We start from the raw sequence: 24,532 nt of genomic DNA, 5'->3' as shown, positions 1-24,532 counted from the left end.
TTTCAAATCTAATCTTTCCCAGAGTACCCATGGTCCCTGTCGGTCTGGACCTCAGATGTGAAGGGGGCAGGGACGGACGCACAGGTGTTTCTGCAGATCTACGGAGAGAGGGGCAAGTCTGATGAGGTCAGACTGGAAAACAACTCTGACAGCTTTGAGCAGGGCCAGCTTGATAAATTCATGGTGAGCCTGTAAGCACGTTGCATCTTCATCCATTGTGAAGCTCATTTCAAAGACATTTCTTTTCCCCCTTGTGTCTGTTATAATTACACATTTCTTCAATGACTATAGGTTGAAATGCCAGACATAGGGAGACTGCTGAAAGTGCGCATCTGGCACGAGAAGAGAAATCCATTTTCTGGCTGGCATTTAGGGAGGGTGAGACTCATTGATCTGTTGGTGTAAGCTCTTAAATCTGTTGTACAATGTCACCTCTGAGCACTGAGGCTGACACTGAATTAGAGCTTAATTTTGTACCTGAAAAGAGAATATGTGCACAACAGACTGTGAGGAAACTCTTATCTCTCACAGATAAATGTTAAGCCATTTAATACTGTATATGTATGTCACTGATTTAATCGCCAGTATTAATTTGTCTGTGTGTAATGACACTTCAAGGGATAGTTCAACATTTTGGCAAATTGGCCCATTGCCACTGTTGGTTTGTTAGCTTTAATTGATGGTGCAAGCTATTTTTAGAACGGCGGAGCAGAGCCACGAGCTGCTCAGAGCTACGCTACGGAGGCTAACGGGATTTCTTGGTTTTCCTCATCAAATACACAATCCAACAACTCCAAAACGCTCTTGTGGACAAGTTGTGACCTGCACATTCACCAAGCTATGAGATAATAACGGAATGTTACGAGTTGTTTTTGAGGCAAATGCAGAGACTGCTTGCCAGAAAACTGCCTCCGACGGGAACGCGCATCAGTGGTTTTGCATGAATTTCCCTCTAAAACAACTCTGTCTGGTAGTTCTGTTATTATCTCATAGCGTGGTGAATGTGCAGGTCACAACTTGTCCACCAGAGCGTTTTGGAGTTGTTGGATTGTGTATTTGATGAGTTTGATGAGGGAAACCAAGAAATCCCATGAGCCTCCGTAACGTAGCTCTGAGCAGCTCACGGCTCTGCTCCGCCGTTCTAAAAATAGCTTGCACCAACAATTACAGGTAACGAACCTACTGCTATGACTATAGGGATTATGGCCATGGGCCAATTTGTCAAAATGTTGAACTATCCCTGTAATGCAGCGACTCTCTGTCTGCAGGTCGCTTTGCTTAAGACCCTGACGATGGATGAATATTTTTTTGAATGCGGCCGCTGGCTGGACATCAATGAAGATGACAATGAGATCATCAGAGAGCTTCCAGCCACAGGAGCGCTCATTGAGGATCCTCTGCCATGTAAGAGACACACATATGAAATATACAGAAGCACAATGTTAGTGAGTGCATGTGCTTTATGGAAAATAATGTGACAGTTCATATTTTGTTTTTCTTAAGTGATAAAATATCGTGTCACCATCTGCACTGGCAACGTCAGTGGCAGCGGCACCGATGCCAGCGTCTTCCTCAATGTTATCGGCGACCTGGGTGACACAGGGGAGCGGCTCATGTTTATGAGCAAGAACAATGTCAACAAATTTGAAAAGGGCAATGTAAGTGATGAACACAGCAGATACAGTACATACACACCTTGTTTGGGAAAAATGCACCTTTAGCATGCATCTTTAATCTGTCGTCTCCCTCCCTGTCCCTCCTCAGCACGATGAGTTCCTCATTGAGGCCGTGTCTCTGGGCCAGGTGCGCAGGGTGCGTGTGGGTCACGATGGCCGTGGCGGCGGCTGCGGTTGGTTCCTTGATAAGGTGATGGTCAGGGAGGAGGGCCAGCCAGAGTCTGTGGCTATTGAGTTCCCCTGTAACAGGCAAGGCTATAACACTTTGTTGAGCTGTTTTATATGTTACATAGTCACCGGTGTTGAAGTTTCCCTCGTAATTTTTTATTTTCAGACCCACCGAAATAGAACAGATGGACAAAACTGTGCAAACAGCTCCAGAAACCTAATAAGAGCTGTAAATTGGCCACATTTACATCCCCCGGCTGTCCAGCGACAAGTGTTTAAGCAGTTAGGCGGCTGATGGATGAGTTTGCCATTACAAATAGGCACTAACTGCATGTGTCCAGCCAGCTCTGTCTCCTTTAGTAACTGGAGCCCAGACTGAGGTGCAGTGTTACCTCTGGAAAGAGGCTCTTCCTGTCTGTCTGTCTGTCCCGGTAAAAGAGAATGGTTAGGGAGCAAAACAATGGAGACCATGCATGCTTTTCTTGTTGACTCTTTTGTGTTGCTTGTACTGGTTCTGCTCTGTTGTATCTTTGTCACATTAATTAACATTTATTTTAGAGAAGAATGGTGATGTGACTTCCTCACGAGAAAAAGGAAGCTTGAGAATTAAACACAAAACAAAGCATATATACAGTATGTAGTTAAATAGCTTTTATTTTATTTTTTTATTTGTTGAATTTTAGAGATTCTGTCAATTTCATTTCAGTTTCCATCTGAAACCAATCCTGCAGAACAAAAGTTATAAATAATAAATAGCATGATGTATTTCTTTCTTATATTTCAGTTGTTGGGGAAGTTTCAAAGTTGGCAGGGTGAACTTGTCTGTCTCCTTTGTGTTTTTCTCCAGGTGGTTGGACCGTAACGAGGATGATGGACAGATTGTCCGGGAGTTAGTTCCAGCTGGAGATGGTCTGCGTCTCTTTAGTGAGTAACTAAAGATCAAGAACAATGCACAGATCAATCAGCTTATCATTTTAAAGGTTACTTAAATTACATTAATTTCACTCATCAACAGATGTCGGCTACCACGTAGCAATCAAGACAGGGAATGTGAATGGAGCCAGCTCAGACTCCAAGGTGTTTGTGAAGCTGTACGGGGAGAAGGGGGACACGACCAAAATGATCCTGGCAGTCTCCGACAACGACCTCAGGAACTACTTTGAGACGGGACGCACTGACGTCTTCACCATTGATACCTTCGACATCGGAAAGGCAAGATAGATAGATAGATAGATAGATAGATAGATAGATAGATAGATAGATAGATAGATAGATAGATAGATAGATAGATAGATAGATAGATAGATAGATAGATAGATAGATAGATAGATAGATAGATAGATAGATAGATAGACTTTATTGATCCCAAGCTAGGAAATTACAGTGCAGCAACAGCATTACGCAGACACACAGTGACGATACAGTGACAATAACAACATATAGTATAAGAATATAAAGAATAAGAATATAAAGAACAAACTATACATAATAGAATAGCAATAGCAAATAAAATAAAATGTAATGTATAAAAGTATATACAACAAATTGGCAGTGTTGATTTCAGTGCAAAGTAAAAAATGTGCGTGTAGAAAATAAAGTGCGCAGTGGCTGTAAGTTACGACCAGAGTTTTTTAGCTGTTATTATACAGTGTGATGGCATGTGGCGGGAAAGATTTCCTGTATCTGTCATGTCTTCTCTTCTGCATTCAACAGATCAACCGTCTCCTGATCGGTCACACCAACGAGGGCCTGCGGGCCGGATGGTTTCTGGACAGCGTGCAGATCTCGGTGCCGGTTCATGGGTTGCAGTACATGTTCCCGAGTGACCGCTGGCTCTGCAAAGATGAGGCCGACGGGAAAGTGGAGGTTGAGATCTATCCCAGCGAGGTCCTGGACATCGAGCCGTGTAAATAACATTGATGTAAAAGAAATGTTATCATGTGAAACTGTTATCACCTGTTGTATTTCTCGTCATTGTGTTGTGATGCCCTCTCATTACCAGTGATCAACTATGAAGTAACCGTGGTGACGGGAGACGTTTTTGCAGGAGGCACCAACGCTAACGTCTTCTGTCAGATGTATGGAGATAAAGGAAAAACTGAAGTTCTTCCTCTCATGAGTCGTTCCAACAATTTTGAACGTGGGACGACTGAAATCTTCAAGGTCTGCGTCCATGTTGGGTCACTTCAGTGTCTGCTTGGGAATTCAGCTCCTGCTGGTTTTGACCGTTGTCTAATACCGACCACTAGGGTTGCAAAATTCCGGGAATTTTCAAAGTTGGAAACTTTCCATGGGAATTAACGGGAATATATGGGAATAAACGGGAATAAATCCAAAATTTACTAAATTGAAGGTTGGCCCTTAATAAGTAATTAGTAATATTTTACTCAACATTCATGTTTTTGTTGTTCAGTAAAATAATTGATTGTTCATACTAGAATTAAAACTTGATAAAGTTCTACTCACAAATAAATCTGTTGAAATGTTTTTTAATTGTATTATTTTGCATGGATGTCTGCTTATGACAAAACAAAATTTACATTTATGTTTGGATATGATACAGTTTGTTTAAATTACCCCCAATTTCCAGTTAAAGCAGAAGTAAGCGGAATGTTTGTGTTAATATAAGTCTTCAATAGTTATATCTTCCGACAGCAATCACTTATACAGAGTGTTTGGTCTGAAACATGGGTCTATCCAATGAGGAGAGAGAACGGCATAAAGGGGCGATCCTCTCTGTGTGTGCAGCCAAGGGATGCGCGTGCATGTGATGACGTAGGGACGAGGGCGGGGACTGCTAACTCCATCGGCTGACAAGAAGTTAGCCAAAACGACCGGATCGCTTACTTCTGCTTTAATTCCCATAAATTCCCAATAATTCCTATAAATTACCATAATTCCCATGGAAAGTTTCCAATTTGGAATATTTCCCAAATTCCCCATCTTAACTTCCCATGGAAAGTTTCTGGAAAACTTACTGGAAATTTCCCGCCCCTTTGCAACCCTACCGACCACACAGATCGAGGCTCATGACGTCGGCAAGATCTACAAGCTGCGCATCTTCCACGACGGGAAGGGAGTCGGAGACGGCTGGTTCGTGGACACGGTGGACATCAAGCGGCTGACGATGGCCATGGTGAAGATCGAGGTGAAGAAGGAGAAGGAGGACACCAAGAAAGACAAGAAGAAGGACAAGAAAAAGAAGAAGAAAGACGAGGAGGAGGTGGAGTTCATCGAGGAGCTGCGGGAAGTGGTGGAGACATTCAGCTTTCACTGTAACCGCTGGCTGGCCAGGGGCGAGGAGGACGGGGAGATTCTGGTTGAGCTGTTGACTGAGGGCAATGAAGACCTGGAGAGTAAGTAGTAGAGCATGAATGGCTATGTCAATCAATCAATCAATCAATCAATTTGTTTATTTCGGGCATGTCAATTTAAATCATCATCATCACACTTCATCTTAGTTCAAATAATACAATACACATGGCCGAAAGGGAAAGCGGGAGAAGCAAAAGCTTATTTAGTCCCGCCCCCAATACCCACAGAATAAAATCTTTTCATAATCAGATCATTCCTATGTGCTGAGAGTGAGACACAGTGGATACATATTATTGTTTTAATTGTGACATTAAAGGGATAGTTCACCCAAAATTCAAATTTCACTAATTTTCTACTCACCCTCATGTCGACTAAGGGTTGGGAGAAGTTTCAGAGTCATCCGTGCCTTTTTGGAGTTACAGCGGGGCTCTGCGCAGCACTGCATTGCTATATGACGGTGGCAAACGGGGCTCACTTTTCTTCGTCCAAAAAGACACACCAAAAAACATCCAAATACCTCCATAGTGCTCGTCTGTAATGTCCCTGTTGTATTGAAGCCCCGATTATATTTTAAAGCAGAAGTAAGCAGAATATTTGTGTTAATATAAGTCTTGAATAGTTATATCTTCTGACGGCAATCACTTACATAGAGTGTTTAGTCTGAAACACGGGTCTGTCAGTCACTCTGCTCTGCTGTAAGCCGAGGAGAAAACTTTCCTTGTATCCTACAACCTTTATCCAATGAGGAGAGAGAACGGCATAAAGGGGCGATCCTCTCTGTGTGTGCAGCCAAGGGATGCGCGTGAATATGGTGACATAGGGACGAGGGCGGGGACTGCTAACTCCATCGGCTGACAAGAAGTTAGCCAAAACGGCCGGATCGCTTACTTCTGCTTCAAGCTTGTTTGTTGCGGAAACTCCCAGTGTCTCAGTTCACGGCTCTGCCTGTGTCTGTGCAAATCTCGCACGATTTGAATTTTGGGTGAACTATCCCTTTAATTCTGCAAATATCAATACGCAAAATGTCACAAGATACCCAACACACATTCTGTTTCCCTTTTCAGTGAACTCGTACGAGGTTCATGTGTTCACCGGGGCGCTGTGGGGGGCGGGCACTGACGCCAACGTTTACATCAACGTCTACGGAGAGATCGGCGACACAGGAGAGCGTAAACTGAGGAAGTCCAACCACCTGAACAAGTTTGAGAAAAACCAGGTAAGATTTCACATTATTTTTCTTTTGTTTGATCTGGTTTTATGTGGAGTATGTGTGGCTAATTTAAAGATGAGAAGTTTCCAGGAAATAGACACACTCAAGAAATATTTCCAGCACATAACTTTCTACCTTTACCTTTACCTTTAATTTATTTATTTTTTATAGATTGTGAATGTGGCTTGAATGAATAATGGTTACTGTATGTGCTTTGGGTATCGGGTAACGATAGAAAAACATACAAAATGTAAGAGAACCATATCATTAAGCCTAAGGGCACAATGCAGTATCTTCTCTTCACAGCTCTAAAACATTTATAAGAAGTACATTGTTGACCTTAATTTTCCACACAGGCTTCCTCAGGCCTCTGTGACTGTACATAATGTATTGCAGATCTACTTGTTTAATCTGTGTTTTACATACTAGTCGAGATTGTTATCACTGATACTGCTGTTCTGCCTTAGTTCCCCTTAACAACTGTTGGATATCAGGAGCTTTGCAGGTTAAAGAAAGATCAGATAAATAAGTAATGAGGCTGTTGTGGACTGCTAACCTAAGAAGACCCGTGGCCTTTCCTGACCCTCTGTCACCGATTTGTGCGACGCGTGTGACACAGGAGGACGTTTTCAACTTGTCAGCGGTCGACCTGGGCGTCCTGAAGAAGCTGCGAATCAGACATGACAACAGCCAGGCCAGCGCCGGCTGGTATTTGGACAGGGTGGAGATCATAGACAACAAGGATGACACCACGTAAGATTTTAGAAAGAGCAGCGATTCATCAGCGCTTTAACTTAGACGTGACACCGCATTTTCACACAAAGTATGGCACACTAGTCATTTACTTGACAAATATTAAATCTTTTATTACCGTTGTTAATCAATTATTTACACCATGCTGAGTCATAGCACCACCAGGTTTCACAAAATAACGTCATCCCCAAATAGCAAACAGATCCTTTGCACATAAAATGTCAGAGAGCTCCACTGTATGGTGTAAAATGGTACTCTGCAGGTTATGGTGCAGTCTGTCTGTGGTGGCTTGGGATCAGTTTTAAGAGGGATGGTCATTTTCCCATAGTGTTTTCCCATAGTGTGTTACGAGGATTGTGCTGATAGAGTTGTCATTAACTAAATAACACTGTATGCTGCACAAAATGTATAATATGTTTGGTTTCAGGTACTTTTTCCCTTGTAAACGCTGGCTGGCTGTTGATGAAGATGACGGACAGCTGGCCAGGGAGCTTGTCCCTGTGGACGAGGCCTTTATGAGGAAGGGAGATGATGATGACGAAGACGAAGAGGCCACACTCGGTCTGGAGCAGAAAGGTGAGAACAACGTTACGGCCGCACAGAGAATCACAGCTCTGAACAAGATGAGATGTTTTTTTTAATTTTTTATTTGAATGAATAAAGATAATAATTACCACGGATTGTTCAAAGATTTCATACTTACTACGTACTTCTTATTTCTTCTTACGACAGCCATGACCACAACGTTCACAATACGGATAAAAACTGGTGACAAGAAATACGCAGGAACAGATGCTAACGTCTTTATGATCCTGTACGGCACCAAGGATGACACTGGTAACACCTGTTATATTATTATACTGCATTATATCTTTGTACATGTGTATTTAGATAATAATAATAATACTCTGTGCTGTATTCATCCACAGGGATAGTTAACCTGAAGGCTTCAAAGAACCATAAGAATAAGTTTGAACGTGGTCTGACTGATGAGTTCATCGTGGAGGCTGTGGACATCGGGCCGCTGAAGAAGCTGCGTATTGGACACGACAACTGTGGTACAGTAGGACCGACTCCCTGTCTGAACACAGAGTGATGCACGATACAGAGAAAAACAGGAATATACTAACTTGACTGTGTGGCTGTTTAAGGAGGAGGATCAGCAGGTTGGTTCCTGGACTGGGTGGAGATCGACGCTCCGTCTCTGGGACAGAAACAGCGCTTCCCCTGCGGCCGCTGGTTGGATAGAGCGGAGGACGATGGGGCCATCGTCAGGGACCTGTTCCCAAATCCTCTTCAGACAGAGCTTTACACACCCTGTAAATTACAGTTCTACATTACATGGCTCGTCATTTATCATTTCATGAGCATAAACGATGATGACATACATTTTTTTTTTTTACGTTTTGTAGTTGTTCCCTATGAGATTAAAGTCTTCACGAGTGACGTGTTTGGAGCCGGCACAGACGCAGACGTCTTCATCGTCCTGTACGGCCGAGATGCCGTGTGTACACAGCAGAAGTCCCTGTGTGTCACCAAGAGAGAGAGGAGGATGTACTTTGAGAGAGGAGCTGAGGACATGTTTATCGTTGAGGTAGAATAATAGTTTATTATCATACATAAATAGAATAGAATAGTGGCATTCATCAAATTCTGGAAACAGCAGCATTAGAAGTAAATGCAGGAAATTCAGACCTGAACACTTTGAGAATTTTCTGTTTTCTATGCAGCTGGAAGACGTGGGAGACGTGATTGAGAAGATCCGTATCGGCCATGACAACCGCGGCGTGAACCCAGGCTGGCATCTGGACAGGGTGGAGATCAGACGTCTGCTCAGGAAGGGAAAGGTACTGTCAACAGAGACAGACGCAGTGACAGAGGGAGACTCAGCTGCTTTACTTAAGTAAAATACTGCAGAATGAAAATATTGCATTCAAAGTCAAAGTCTTTATCATGCGAATTAAACTTTGCAAATATCTGTTATATAACAGTGTTTGATTGCACTGCAATATTAAGGTATAAGTAGCATTTTACATGTTTGTAAAAGCACATAAATCCATAATTATGCATTTTATTTTATAAGTTTTAAGTTTATTTATTTAAAATAGGGACAATACGTGTGTCATATCGGAAATAATCTGGGTAGAGGAGTAGAAATATAAAGTGCCATTCGATGAATTTCAAGGACAAGTACCTCAAAACTGCACTTGCAGACAGTCCAATATATCACTGAAACATAAACATCAGGTCATCTCAGAAGCTTCAGGGTTGACATTAGTCTTAATATTTAATCAACATCTAAATAATTGACGTTGAGGACTTCTAATTTGTCTTTGTCAGCATCCTACTGCTCACGTTCCACAGACCAACACTATTTTTGGTCAGTAGGTGGAGATGTTCTCCTCACAGACAGATGAGGGGTAAATCCAGCACTGTGACTAACCCAAGGCTCAGTCCAACTGTACTCACTGATTTTCTCCTGAGCCGCGGGGGGAATGAAATCATTTTGTTTCAGCCTCTGTCCCTCTCACTCTGACTCTCGCTCCCCGTAGGGTTCAGAGACGGTCATCTTCCCATGCGAGTGCTGGCTGGCTAAGTCGGAGGATGATGGGGAAACAGTGAGGGAGCTGGTGCCGTCTGACATCATTACTGAGAAACTTTCACGCGATGGAAGTCTGAAAGTGACTGAGATCGAGGTGGAAGATGCTCTGGAGAGTATGTTCACTTTACAGACAGACAATACATGCATATGCACTATTATACATACACATTCAGACGTATTTGCAGGATTTCTCTCATTGTTATGTCCTGTTTTCCCAATCTTTCTGAGCATTAGCTTGGAAATCTAGAAACAATCCTTCTTCTGGGCTTTTTCTATCCCTGATTGAGATTCTATCAAGTCACTGGCATCACACAGCGATGGGAAATACCTTTATTTTCTGTCTATATTCTGCCAATCGCTACAAACCAATCCCCTTTGTTCTTGTCTGTGATCCCTGTCCCTGCTTGCAGCTCACCAATACAACGTATCAGTGATTACAGGTGATGTGTATGGAGCCGGCACCGACGCCAATGTCTTCCTCACAATTTATGGCGACCTGGGCGACACCGGAGAGAGGAAGCTCAGCAAGTCAGAGACAAACAGCAACAAGTTTGAAAGAGGATCTGTAAGAAAAGCACTGGTTTTGTGGCCAGTTTTCACAACACAACTTTAAAGTAAAGATAAACAAACACGTCATACAACATGTTTTTTTCTCCTCAGGTGGACAAGTTTACTTTGGAGGCAGTCGACCTCGGACTGGTTTTCAAGATAAAAATCCGCCATGACAACAGTTTGGTAAGCCCCGACTGGTACCTGGACCAGGTGGAGGTGCTGGACGTGGACACGGAGGAGGTCTTCCTCTTCCTATGTGAGCGCTGGCTCTCCAGGAAGAGGGAGGACAGACGCATAGAGAGAGTCTTCTATGTCAAGGTAACGTGACGGACAGTGTGTGAGTTATAGGGTAAATTTCTGATTCCTATCTTCACCACTCAAGCTCAACCCTTAATCTTAGTAGCCAAGTGTTAAGGGCTATTTTCGACGGGTCCATCAGGTCCATGTTTTTGAAATTGTTGTGGACTATCTGTCAGTTATTACTTCGGGTATTCGTTTTTTTGTAGCCTATAAGTTAGTTGAGTTACTTGTAAATTGATATTCAAACAAATAATCTGTATAAATACCACAACCATGGATATATTCAGCTGAAAGGCACCACATACCACGGCTTATTGAAAGGTAAACACCAGCTGTAACTATCTTTAGATAGCTCTGCTCTGCCCGGTCATCTTATAACATTATCTGCGCAAACATTTTACGTAGGCTGTATCTTGATAAAACAACTTAACAACTACATTACCACTGAGAAAAATTATCATTCGTAACTAAACAATAGCAACACGGCTTGTCCGCACCGGCCGGCTATTGACAAAAGATCGTAAAATAGAAAAATAAATGTTATGCAACAATTAAGGGTAAATAATCCATAAAATGTGCCTAAACTAAGATAATACAATGGTTTTTGTAATATTTATATCTTTATTAACAAAGAAAATACTGCATTCTGGGTAGCCCTTGTTCCTAAGGGTGGTGTTGGAGAATCTCAGTATTGATGGCTATACAGAATCGGGACAGCACTAGCACTTCGCGGGAGTGCGCAATTTATGAGATTGAGGGTTAAGATAGGAATTGGAATTCACCCATAGTCTTACGTATAAATAAGAAAGTTTTTTACCTGCATCACTGTGTGCGTCTGTTGTGTTGTGTTCAGGGTTTTGAGGGAGTGCGAGAGGGCCTCAGCAGTAAAAAGAACCCGGCTCTGACAGTGAAGAGCGTCGACAGTAACATGAATAAAAAGAAGAAGAAGAAGGAGGAGGAAATTGAGCTCCCGAGTAAGAAAAATAACAAGAGGCTTCAGCGCTGCATGCCTGATTCATCGTCTGCTCTGTGGATCTCACTGTTATTAATATTCAAACACAGATATTTTTACATAATCTCATGCCCTCGTGAATGAATAAGTGCTCTGGCCCTTCCTGTGCAGTCATACCATACCACATCTCCATCTGTACCGGACTGGAGCGGGATGCGAGCACCACCAGCAGGGCTTATGTGATCATTATCGGGGCCAATCACGGCCAGACAGAGAGGTTGTGGCTGGACCTGCCAGATGGGAGGAAGGGCTTTGAGGCCGGCTCTCTGGAGAGCTTTGAGTCCCACGGTGCAGACGTGGGGGATATCAAAAAGGTCGAGGTGAGGGAGGGGGTGTGGGACGCTTTTAGAGTTCCACCGAAGATCGTGCACTGACACACTCATATGGACGCGCAGAAAAATACACCCACGAAGCCTGAAGTGATTGTTTCTCTCTCTCTCTGTCTCTCTCTCCCTGCAGCTTGGCCATGATGGGGGCACTCCTGAGAGCTGCTGGCTGGTTGATGAGCTGTCTGTTGCTGTGCCAACCAAAGGGGTCAAATACGTCTTTGCTTGCAAGTGCTGGCTGGCCAAAGATCGAGGAGATGGGTTGTCTGTAAGAGTATTCAACGTGCTGGATGCAGAGGCCGTTTCCATCTCCCAGAAGGTATGTAAATGTGTAACTGAGTGAGGTAAACACGGCCACATCACAGGGAACATACGGTGCATCGCAGTCGGAGCCAATATCTGCAGCCAACCGGCGATAATGACTCAATTTGAATCATTACTGTCACTAATGAAACCGGTGGAATAATTTACATTATTGGAATAGGCGTACTTAAATACAAATCCAATAAAAGAAATGCCTTTTTTATAACTGTCACCTCTCTGAATCACGATTAAACATTAATACCTTCAAATCTGCTAAATCTTCTATGATTCATTTTTATTTGATGACATTTTTAAGTACATTAATTCCGCTCCTGCCTCCACGGAGACAGACTTGAGACTGGAAAGTTGTCATGATAATATTATAGGTATAGACGGATGATTTGAAGGTAGATTCATCTAGTGAAGGTATTAGACTTATCAGTGGTAATAATGAAAATGAGAAATATCAGGATTATCTTTGTGGTTGGTTTTAATAATGATCTTTGCCACACACTGTCACATGTTAGGTTATGTTTTTATAATATAACATTTCAACTAAGATTATTAATGAGTAACACAAGATAGGCTACTTTATCACCAGGAGCGTTATACAGAGCTCTCCCATGTCTTCCTGGTTTGCTCTGTCTTGATAGAAATATAACATGAGAACTGATGAGTCAGTCAGGACATCACATCGTCATTGATTTACAACTTTGGCACGTTTTTGAACGGCCCCTCCCACCATGATGGATCACTGAATGGGTCCAATGGCTGTGAGCCAGAGCTGCCGTTTGGACTGGCTGTTAAATTTTCCTGCTGGAAACTCAATGTCACAACTACAGTGAGAAGAAAAAAGACCACGAGTGACACAAAACTACAGCAAAGATACATAGAACAACTAAAAACAATGTGTTTAAACTTTATTGCCTCTTTCAATGTGGGCATCTATATTGTTTTTCTTAGTTTTAGTTAAGTTTGGTTTATTTGATCTTGTGCACAAATTATTTATAGCCAAGCATCAGTCACAATCAGTCGACCTTCAGTAATACATTCCATAGTTCAAACTTAGTTCATAAATATTACAAAGATCGAAAAGGTGTAGTCTGAAGCTATCCAGCTTATAAGTGCCTACCCTTTAATTCATAATTTCAGGTAAACCATTAGAGCTCTTCATGGTTTCAGTGTAACAGAAAGAAGCAGATATCTTATAATTAACATATGAAGCCAAAAAGATAAATAAATAAATAGTATTACAGTTGCAGTCAAAACCCAATTGATCAATCCTGTTTATAGCTTTCTATTACACTATGTTTTAATTTCTTTTTGAATTGTGTTTGGTTTTTGCTTTGCTTCTTTTGGCAAGCTATTCCACAGTTTTACTCCAGACACACATGCTTGTTAATGTAGTTTTTATCTTGGTTGTTTTAAGTTAAGTTTCCCTCTTAGCTTATATCTCCCCTGTATTGCACCTGTATTGTTGAGGTGGGGGGCCTTTGACTTATTTATGTCCAGGGACCCAGCTATTCCTCCACACATCTTACTGTACTGCTGTAAAAGCACATTTATTAATTTACCATTTTATTGATGGTCACAGCATCACCATTAACTTTGTAATTCCTAAAATATAAATGGAGTTTTACTGTATAAAATTGCTCCTCAACTGGAAGATAAATCCTTGTTCCCCTGGTGTTTAAGCCTGTGGGAGACGAGTGTGTGAGGAAGATAAAATGAGTGAAATTTCGTACCTTTTCACACCAGATCATTTATGAGGTGACGGTGGTGACAGGAGACGTGCAAAACGCTGGAACAGACACGCAGATCTTCATGTCTGTGTTCGGGGCCAACGGCAGCACAGAGGAGATGCTGCTGCAGAAGAACGAGGACAGGTGATTAAAAAACATAGTTGTCTTGTCGTCGTCATCATCATCATTGGACACAGTGTATAAGATAAAGAGCTACATTTCATTATACTGTGTTGTTTGTGTGCTGGATATCAGGTTTGAGCGAGGTCAAGAGGACACGTTTAACATGGAGATCGATGACATTGCCCCACTGAGGAAGATGAGGCTTCGTATCGACGGCTCCGGCAGCCGACCTGACTGGTTTCTGGATCAGGTCAGTTCACCTTAACCAACCTTAACCTGCTGCAGACGGACACACACGCATATATTACCGCAAAAAAGGAAAGTTTCAGGCTTATTTAATGCATCAGTATCAGCTGATGGTGCACTATGCAGAGGTTTCGTTAATTTTTGGTGGAGGGCTAATTGGATATGAAGAGGACACCGCTGATCTCATCCATAAAACATGAAACCAGGAGCATAAAAAAGCAGAGCAGTAATTGCTAGCTCCTTCCAAAAATCAATAGTGCAAGGCAGTCACAGGTTTTGTGTTTTTATCTCGGCGCTGTATGCTTTCGGTCGCAGGATCATTCAGTCTATTATATCACACAGACAAACACACACACATACACAGACACATCTATCCATGCCTGCAGGAGAGGGGTCAATGATTCACCCACCCACAAAGACACAGACATACACACACACACACACACACACACACACACACACACACACACACACACACACACACACACGTTTGCATGGCTATCTTTGTGAGGACATACTGTTTTCCCTAGCCCTTTACCCTAACCTTAACCATTACACTTAATAACCTAGTTATTATAAAGTCTTAACCCAAAATGTCCTCACTCTGATGGATTAAAACTCAAACTGGTCCTCACATGTATAGCTGTACAAGTACACACATAACACAGACACACACAGCAGGGCCCAGAGTTCCTGGAGTGAGCATATTGACCCATTTTATTTACCATGCTGTTGTTGCTGGCATCACACACACACACATACAGAACACAACACAGCACAGCACACAAACTGGGCTCAGTAAATGAGCTCTGTGTATCTGCTCTCAGTACAGAGGGAATATTCCATTTTGCATTAGCTTTTAGTATGAATCGGCGGTGCAGATATCACCATTTTTTAATGCAAAGTCCTGCAATATAATTGACTGCATTAATATACATAGTTTCCCAAAACGGTGACCCCGTGAGGATAGCATTAGTGCTCACCTCCAGATTCAGTCTGATGTCTCGGGCCAGCCGATTTGATGAAACAGAGCACATTTCCTATGCAAATGTCTTCTCTGGTAAAGGCACCATGCCTGCAGAGCAGCAGACCAGTCAGGAACAATACCAAGCCCTGTCCGTCCGTGCCTGGGACTCAGCGGCTGCGAACATCTCCTTGACTTGACCCTGCACAGAGCCTGGTGTGTTCAGCATCACAAGCAGATGTGCTGTCTTTATGGATTTCTGGGTCTGTGTATTGAAATGGACACAACAGTGCACTGGGCGAACTGCCAGCATACTAATCTGCCCAAATAAATATGCAGAGTGCAGAGCTCATACAAGTGTGGCTGCCTGAGCCCGGTCTTTGTTAATAATATTAATTAATGAAAATACTCCGGAGGACGAGCGTTCCTGGGAGAAGAGAGGGTTTGTGTACATATCAGTCACACGTTAGAGTCCGTAATGTGACACAACACTCCTTAATGAACAAGGGAGAGTAGATAGAGGGCAATGTCAGTCTGTCCATCACTGTAGCTTAGACTGAAATACCTGGAAGAACTACTGGACAAATTGCCATGCAAATTTGTAAAGACATATTTCATTGTTGTGCCATTAAATTGATAATGGTCTTTTACGGGAAATGTAAATAGCTAATATGACAAATGGCTAAAAACTCAGCTGTACATTTCACTTAGAGCTAATTAGCAAATGTTAGCATACAGTCATGCTAAAACTACATGCTAGACATGTACATTAAACTGGCTAAACATAAGCAAGTCATTGATTGTGAGCATATTAGCATTGAGATTCTTGTATTTAGAGCAACTGCAGCCGTTTGTTTATGTATCATAATATGCACTCCTACTACAATTTGATGCTGCACCTTTTAGTTTGCTTAGGTTGAATTTTTATGCTTTAGCTGAGACCATTGATCAACAAAATCAATGACTGGAATCTGAGTGACATTTACGATGACATGACATTTACAACAACAGTGTTACTCACTCTGGTCACTCACTCAGGTGATCATGCGTCACTTGACCACAGAGGAGGTGTGTGTGTTCACCTATGAGGAGTGGCTGTCCAGGACACGTGGGCCTAAGAGGACCATGATCTGCGAGATGGCCGCTGTGGTGGACGAGGAGCTGATGGTGGAGCTCACCACCTACGTCATCCAGGTCAAAACCAGCGATAACTCCGGTGAGTCCCATCGATCCCTTAGATTTATCCAGCAAAACCTGAAAGGCTCCTAAACTGCAGGTCTTGTTTGTATCAGATCAAACAATCAACATTAAAGAGGAACTATGCAGGGTTTTTAGCTTAACTTTGCTACATTTCTGCCTTAATTAAACAGCTTTGGAGTAATTGTGATGGTTTAATAAATGACATGTTGTTACGTGGGAGAATGGAGAGTTAGCGTCTCTTGGATGAAAAACAACTTTGCAAGATCAGTGCAGCCGACCCGGTGTCCCAGCTCTAGTATCTGCACACCGCGACACAAACGCGCCCCGTAACCCGTAATCTCTTGTTTATGACAGATAAGACTACACAAATATACAATTCGTAACATCGTATATGATATATAACGTTATCTACTAGAGATGTGCCAAAAAATCGATTCACATAAGAATCGCAATTCTCATTTAATACAATTCAGAGTTGATATAAAATGTCCCAAAATCGATTTTAAAGAATAAAAAAAATGAAACAAATCTGCTGGCTGTCGGCCTCCATTTCCTTAGAATTTAAAAGGCAGCATGTTTAACTGCACTATTTTTTTTTTTATAAAGAGGCACTTTTAATTTTGTTACTTAAGTAATGTGATATTGCTTTTATGCAACAGTTTCAACAATTCCATCTAAGCATGGATAAATGTTTAAAACTCAATAAATGTGAAAAAGACACTTTAGTCATTCTGTCTTGCAAAGCAGACTGGAGTAGATCATGAGGATCCTTTGCACACCGATAGACTGAAGCAGAAATCATTATGAATCAAATCGTTCTGAATCGAAAATCGATTTTGAATCGAATCGCAGCCCCAAAAGTCAGAATCGAATCGAATCGAATTGAATCGTGACATAGTAAAAGATTCCCACCCCTATTATCTACTACTCTATTGATTGCTTTTTTGTCGGCTTTGTTGTAAACAAATGCACATGGCCAGGAGGAGGGTTAGCAAAACAGTGGAAAAGCGACCGGACTTGCATAGTTGCCCCCTTAAATCGTATTTATATACAAGAAAAAGAAGTGGGCCAAGGATCGATCTCTGGGGAACACCATTCATGAGTTCGATTGTATTTAACAGACAAGGGCCTTTCATGTCTCTGTAATAGGAACACCAACGTGATCCATCCATCTCTCTATGTGGGGGTCAGTATCGGGTCAGGTCCACTGATGCTCTGAGCGGCTCACACTTTCTCTTTCATCACTAACATCCTCCAGCTCCTCCTGGAGGATCCCTCAGGGACCGAGTGGTCAGCTGAGACGTATCATCTCTTTAAGTGTCTCCTCCTGTCTCCACCTTTCCCATCATCTCTTAGCTGTTCATGTTTTCGAGCACTTTCAAAGGCAATGCCCCTGAGCGTATCCACCATGAGCTCATCTTAAAAGTGGATGGCGATTGATTCATGGGACCTCTCCAATCAGTGAACTCCTCACCTGATGACTGAGGCTATTTTTTCACCCTACTCTCTGACCACCCAACTTAGATGTCATGCAGATCCTCGATCCTCATTTGACCTTCCTTTATGCAGAGGTTAATGTTTTCCAAGAGGAGTTTAAGTGGAATCAATTATATTTGAGTCCAACATGGTAATGGAAGACATCCTCCTCAGAAATCCTTCATGCGGTTTTGCTCCCTCTTTTCTTCATGCAGCATTTTCTATAGCTCAGTAGCGCTGCTGCTGATCAATACGATAGTGTGGCGAGAAAGTCTGAGCCGACTTCAAAGGAGCGCTCCCTGCCCTTGGCAGTTACTGGAAGCTAAGATGAAGCTCTGCGCCACCGCTCAGGCTCTGTGAGGAATAATGAGCCAGGCTGATAATAACACATACACACACATGCAACACAGAGGCACAGGCATGCAGACAGCGTTACATAGGTGATGTTGTTCATATGGTAATGGACTTCTTGTGAAGAGGCATTGAATGTCAAGTATGTACATGAATATATAGAGAGAGAGGTAAAGGAAAAGGCAGCAGCAGCTTAAATGTGATTCGTAAGGTGCTGGTAACAGAGCTTACAATTTTATTTCTCATTAAAACAACAGGGCTGCTAATTAAAATATTGGCTCTCTGTGTGGATGCGCAGACAGTATGAAAATATGCTGCAGACTGAGAGGTATCTAACCCCTGTAATGAAGTAATCAAGCACAGAGGGATTATAGATGTGCTCTCTGAGTCAGAGAACACAGCTCTCTCTGCTCCTCATTTTTCCTCTTTGCACCGTGCGGTTGGTTTTCAGCTGATGAGTTTCCTCGGGGCTTTGCAATCAGTCTCAGTGTTTATTAGTAATTCAGCAAATCCCTGCAATAGTTCAGATGCATTGCAATTTTCCAAGCTTAAATATAAATTTCCATACAGCACATGTAATTTCCATTTTTATTCATTTTAATGTTTTTTTTTCCTGTTGAGAAAATCAAAACAGGACACAGTTTCTGATGTTATTTTCTAAACGTGTCCTCAGGAGCGGGCACCGATGCCAACGTGTGGATCATCATTTTCGGAGAGAACGGAGACTCGGGGACGCTGGCGCTGAAAGACTCCACCAAGTCCAACAAGTTTGAACGCAAGCAGGTGGACACATTTCGCTTCTCAGACATCCTCAGCCTGGGAGATCTCTCCAAAGTACGAGTCTGGCACGACAACTCAGGTCAGCCACTCAGAGGAAAACAGTCACCCTGCGTGGCGGCGGGCGAATTAAACTGCGCTTCATTTTGTTACACTACATGTTACACAAGTCACAATTGCACAACGTGTGATCGGTTTATCTGGAAAATTGTCTGAAGCACCACTTGGACAAAATCTGCACGGTTAAAGCGATAGTTCAACGTTTTGGCAAACTGACCCATTGCCATAATCGCTATAGTCATAGCAGTAGGTTTGTTACCTTTAATTGTCGGTGCAAGCTACTTTTAGAACGGCGGAACAGAGCCGCGAGCTGCTCAGAGCTATGCTACGGAGGCTCATGAAATTTCTTGGTTTCCCTCATCAAACTCATCAAATACACAATCCAACAACTCCAAAACGTTGTCGTGGACAAGTTGTGACCTGCACATTCACCGCGCTATGAGATAATAACAGAACGTTACCAGACAGAGTTGTTTTAGAGGTAAATACAGAGACTGCTGAAAAACTGTCCCTGAACGCAACACGCATCAGCAGTTTTGCATGAATTTACCTCTAAAACAATGTCTCGTAATGTTCCATTATTATCTCATAGCGTGGTGAATGTGCAGGTCACAACTTGTCCACCAGAGCGTTTTGGAGTTGTTGGATTGTGTATTTGATGAGTTTGATGAGGAAAACCAAGAAATCCCATTAGCCTCCGTAGCATAGCTCTAAGCAGCTCACGGCTCCGCTCCGCCGTTCTAAAAATAGCTTGCACCGACAATTAAAAGTAACGAACCTACTGCTATGACTATAGGGATTATGGCAATGGGTCAATTTGCCAAAATGTTGAACTATCCCTTTAATGGCTTAATGGAGCTGCAGTCGTCTGCTGCATCACTGCTCTGTCTTAGGAGGAGGATATAACGCAGATTTTCGCTGAGTGGTCCTTAATGTTCCTGTATCACTCTCAGTTTATCGCTCTTGACAACATCTTTACTTAACTGTCTTGTTTGTATCCTGATCCCATTACACCCCAGGTCCTTCTGCTGGTTGGCATTTGGAGTACATTGACGTGAAGGATGAGCTCCTGGACAAAACTTTTCGTTTCCCCTGCGACCGCTGGCTCGCCAAGAACGATGATGACGGACAGATAATGAGAGACCTGGCCTGTGCTAACAACGACTACTTAGACCTCAATGAGAAAACCAGTAAGGACACACAGCACATTCAATGCACTTTTAAATCGTAGGCTAATTGTTAAGATTGCAGTCATGATTTGCCAAAACCCCTGTGGTTAATATTACCCAAACACTCGATGAGCTTTGTTATATAAAAGCAAATGGTGTGAGTATCTGTTTACAGTGCAGCCAAACAATCTCACATTGTTTTAATAAGGCAGCTCTGATAAGGTGTAAAGAGAGCGAGCAGTAAACAGAGGCGGACATCAATGAGACGAAATTATATGCTGCATTGTTTTCAAGGCAGCGAACTCTGCACTAACAATGAAAACTAACTGTAGAGGAGAGGAATACAAAAAATGCAGACCAAAATTGGGGTAATTACATGAAAATCGTATGTACTGTAACTTTAAATAGTGTTCATGTATTGTAAATGTGGAAATGATGCCGTGTTTGCTCGAGAACAACAAATTCACTGTCTGTGTTTTTACTCCCTACAAGAATATGAAATCTGTGTCACAACTGGAGACACGGCTGAGTCTGAAACCAAAGAAAACGCCTGGATTGTACTTGAGGGGAGGAAGGGCCGATCAAAAGAATTTGTAATGGAGAACTCCTCAAAGAAGAAGAGGTTCTTGCGGTAGGTACTCGCTGCAAGATTAATTCAATGAGCTGCAACTTTTTTGCATGAAAAAGCTCAAAGAAATTCACTCTCTCTCCCTCTGATTCTCATTTTACTCTCATTAATGAAAATCCCACTAGCAATGAGCACTTGAAACCAAAGCTGCATTCCACTATCATGACATTGCACCGTCCTGCCGAGGATTCATTATGACACTGAACAAATTGGCAGCGACATGAATTTAAAGCTCGTAGGCCAATTTAAGAGCTTAGGAGCTACTCATTTACTCAGCGCTTTTGTGTGCTTCGCTTCTCAGGGGCAATGTCGACAGGTTTGAGTTTTCGTCCAAGAACCTGGGTGATATTGCTGGTATCTGCCTGGGACACACACCCAAGGATGGAAAGAAAGTAAAGGGGGAGGTTTTCTGGCATGTGGAGGAAGTCGTCGTCACTGAGAGGGAACTAGGAAACAAGTAAGACATCTATTTACATCAAAACCAGTACATCTGTGCATTATTTTATGTACTATATGTTAGGGGTGTGCCAAAAAATCGATTCACATAAGAATCGCAATTCTCATACAATTCAAAATCGATATAAAATGTCCCAAAATCGATTTAAAAAAATGAAACAAATCTGCTGGCTGTCGGCCTCCTTTTCCTTGGAATTTAAAAGGCAGCATGTTTAACAGCACTATCTTTTTAAAGAGACACTTTTAATTTTGTTACTTAAGTAATATGTCATATTGCTTTTATGCAACAGTTTCAACAATTCAATCTAAGCATGGATAAATGTTTAAAACTCAATAAATGTGAAAAAGACACTTTAGTCATTCTGTCTTGCAAAGCAGACTGGAGTAGATCATGAGGATCCTTTGTACACCGATAGACTGAAGCAGAAATCATTGTGAATCAAATCGTTTTGAATCGAATCGTAGCCCCAAAAATCAGAATCAAATCTCATCGTGAGATAGTAAAAGATTCCCACCCCTACTATATGTCTCATTCTATGTGTTTCCTCACCTCCAGGTACATCTTCATCTGCAACGGCCTCATCCCTCTCTCTCCAAAGAGGGACGATTTCTTGACCTTTGAGTGCACAAAGACGATCGAGAGCTTCGCCAGCAAAGCTCGAGGCCTGGTGCCCGTCAAGTATGAGATCATCGTCATCACGGGCGACGAGAAGGGAGCGGGCACGGACGCCAACGTTTTCATCACCGTCTACGGCACCAACGGAGACTCGGGCCGCCGGCAGCTGCGGCAGAAGTTTCGCAACCTTTTCGAACGCGACCAGACGGACCGGTTCCTGCTGGAGATGCTGGACATGGGAGAGCTGCAGAAGGTTCGGGTGGAGCACGATAACTCCGGGCTGAGCCCCGGCTGGCTGCTGGACCGCGTGGAGGTCACCAACACGGCCAACGGCGTCACCACCATCTTCCTCTGTGGGAAGTGGCTGGACACTAAGAAGGCCGACGGGCAGATCAACAGAGTCATCTACCCCAAATACTAAAAAAAAAAATGTTGAAAAGTAATGACCAAAGAGAGAGTTTTACTTCTCAGGAACTGAGACTGATTTTTACATTGATGATTTTTTAAAATTATTATATAGTTCGATGTTTAATACTACCTGAGAAAACAGCCTGCAATGAAATACTGAGACAATATTGTCTTTAGTCAGGAAAATGAAAGTGCCATTCTTTTTAAATTTCATGTCAGGGATAGTTTGCTCAGCTGCTTTGTTATAAAGGAGGTTTTATAAAAGATTAAACTCTTTTGTAATGCTCAGACTCAGCGACTCAGTCACTACATTTATTTTAAAAAACAACGCTGATTCTTATTTTTACAGTAGCAGTGAATCAAATATCTAAACTCACAGTGATTCAGCTCTCTACAAAACCTTTCACGGTCTTTCAGCACGTTGCGCGGGCTACTCCGTTGTTTTAGTTCAGTCTCACAGTTGTTATCAAACCATCACAGCAGGAAGCTGCTTCCAGTGGAGAAGCTCTGATAAACTCACTGCACACTATCGGCTCAGCAGCAGATATTCAGTAATTATAAATCTGTAACAGTAATTATACGTCAGCATTGTGTTTACCTCAACCTCTGGACCCTCATTAGATGAAAATCAATAACTGCAGCTTAAACAATCCACATTTTTTGGCCACTTGGGGACGAGTGGGAAACATTTGTAAACACAGCACTGACATATCATCACCATCGGAGTTTATTTAACAGACTTAATAAGCAGCTGCTTATTTACACATTTAGTAATTATAGTCCAACCTCACCATTCTCTCTCTTTGCTCGGTTTTGGAGCTGAAATATTTTTTCTTTTTAGCCGGAGCAGTGAACCAGAACAGTCAAATTATTGGCTGGAAAACCAAAATCATTTACTGAAGGTTTCTGTGAAGAACTGAGGGGAGTATGAATTTATAAAAATGCACATAAATTGATGCCAATACAACAAGAATATTTCCTCCTGATCTGAGACTACATTTGGATGTAATAACAGGCTCTTAAGGATCAAAGGGTCAAACTCTTCTCATATCTTGGGGGGAAAAAGTCGAGATCATTAAAGTTGAAAGAAAAATCAAAAAGTCCAAAACAAGTCTATTTTATCCAATTTATTACAAAAAGAGCACATACAAAAGGATAATATACAAGCCATGAAATAAAATTCAAATTAAAAAAACCAAAACAGAACAGTTTGGGTTTAGCAATGCAAGTTTTGAAATCATTATCATTATTATTAGTAGTAATAATAAATAAAGTACAAAATTCCACCAAATGTGAATCTAACATTTACCCATAATATGCTCATCCATTTCTTCATCAACACACTCATCACCATTAATGCGCTATTGCTTTAATATTAATGATAAATAGTTCTATTTTCAGATAAAATATCCTATATTGAAAAACATTGCGCAGTCACAGCTAAACAGCAGATTTTCATACAAGGATGGCGGCAGCCCTTTCACTGGCACTTTTTGGGATTTTCTCTTCAGTTTTGTTTTTCAGATTCAAGCAGCAACAAAATTAATATTTTTTTTTTCTGTTATATTCTTTGTATATATTTTCACCATATACTATTAAACCATTGAGACTATATTGAAACCTGAGAAAACATGCATTTTTAGAAAAAGGTTGTGCTTTAAAATCCTTGCCTTCCTTATAGACTGTAAAAGGAAACGGAGGATAGATTCTGAGAGGAGGGATGGACGGTAAAACAAAACAAAAACGAAAAGAAAAAGAAGTGGAGAGAATAGGAGATAGAAGATAAACAGAACAGAGACATGAAGTAAAGGAAGAGTAATATTTGTAAAGCCCACAGTGAAACATGCCTCTTTGTAGTCAGAACTATTTCCACAGTATGTGATGCTTCACTTCTACAAACCGACACCTGTTTTGGAAAGTTTGACTTTTTTCTTTTCTTTTTTTTTTTTGTTGTTGAGGAAAATGGCTTTTGTCAACACCTGTCAAATATTTTCTCAGCTCCTTCATCATGACCCATCCTTTTTCTTTTTTTTTTTGTTAATTATGCAACCAATAAGGCATGGTGGCTTCATGGATTGATTGTTACGTATTAATGGTGT

At 41.9% G+C, this 24,532-nt stretch overlaps 1 protein-coding gene across 1 annotated transcript in view; it reads left to right on the top strand.

Moving 5' to 3' along the window:
* The window catches only part of loxhd1a (lipoxygenase homology PLAT domains 1a), a 35,002-nt gene extending 12,550 nt beyond the window's left edge, over positions 1-22,452 (top strand). The window contains exons 11-42 of the mRNA XM_085792954.1: positions 23-183; positions 292-378; positions 1,269-1,404; positions 1,504-1,658; positions 1,765-1,925; positions 2,692-2,768; positions 2,860-3,056; positions 3,558-3,750; positions 3,847-4,007; positions 4,864-5,200; positions 6,224-6,375; positions 6,989-7,122; positions 7,550-7,698; positions 7,855-7,959; positions 8,052-8,180; positions 8,274-8,441; positions 8,535-8,716; positions 8,853-8,969; positions 9,675-9,837; positions 10,135-10,289; positions 10,385-10,594; positions 11,430-11,550; positions 11,700-11,908; positions 12,048-12,233; positions 13,976-14,103; positions 14,215-14,332; positions 16,331-16,508; positions 18,993-19,178; positions 20,176-20,346; positions 20,818-20,956; positions 21,255-21,410; positions 21,966-22,452. Of these exons, the coding sequence (XP_085649080.1) occupies positions 23-183; positions 292-378; positions 1,269-1,404; positions 1,504-1,658; positions 1,765-1,925; positions 2,692-2,768; positions 2,860-3,056; positions 3,558-3,750; positions 3,847-4,007; positions 4,864-5,200; positions 6,224-6,375; positions 6,989-7,122; positions 7,550-7,698; positions 7,855-7,959; positions 8,052-8,180; positions 8,274-8,441; positions 8,535-8,716; positions 8,853-8,969; positions 9,675-9,837; positions 10,135-10,289; positions 10,385-10,594; positions 11,430-11,550; positions 11,700-11,908; positions 12,048-12,233; positions 13,976-14,103; positions 14,215-14,332; positions 16,331-16,508; positions 18,993-19,178; positions 20,176-20,346; positions 20,818-20,956; positions 21,255-21,410; positions 21,966-22,446 (5,402 nt within the window). The 3' untranslated portion in view covers positions 22,447-22,452. The remainder of the gene's footprint in view (positions 1-22; positions 184-291; positions 379-1,268; positions 1,405-1,503; positions 1,659-1,764; positions 1,926-2,691; positions 2,769-2,859; positions 3,057-3,557; positions 3,751-3,846; positions 4,008-4,863; positions 5,201-6,223; positions 6,376-6,988; positions 7,123-7,549; positions 7,699-7,854; positions 7,960-8,051; positions 8,181-8,273; positions 8,442-8,534; positions 8,717-8,852; positions 8,970-9,674; positions 9,838-10,134; positions 10,290-10,384; positions 10,595-11,429; positions 11,551-11,699; positions 11,909-12,047; positions 12,234-13,975; positions 14,104-14,214; positions 14,333-16,330; positions 16,509-18,992; positions 19,179-20,175; positions 20,347-20,817; positions 20,957-21,254; positions 21,411-21,965) is intronic.
* Positions 22,453-24,532: the final 2,080 nt, after the last annotated feature.

The sequence above is a fragment of the Trachurus japonicus genome, chromosome 12 (genome assembly GCF_045865225.1).
Source record: "Trachurus japonicus isolate A0001 chromosome 12, Traja_1.0".
Lineage (NCBI taxonomy): Eukaryota > Metazoa > Chordata > Actinopteri > Carangiformes > Carangidae > Trachurus > Trachurus japonicus.
Note: the sequence above shows the minus strand (reverse complement) of the source record. Positions and strands in the feature narration are given on the sequence as shown.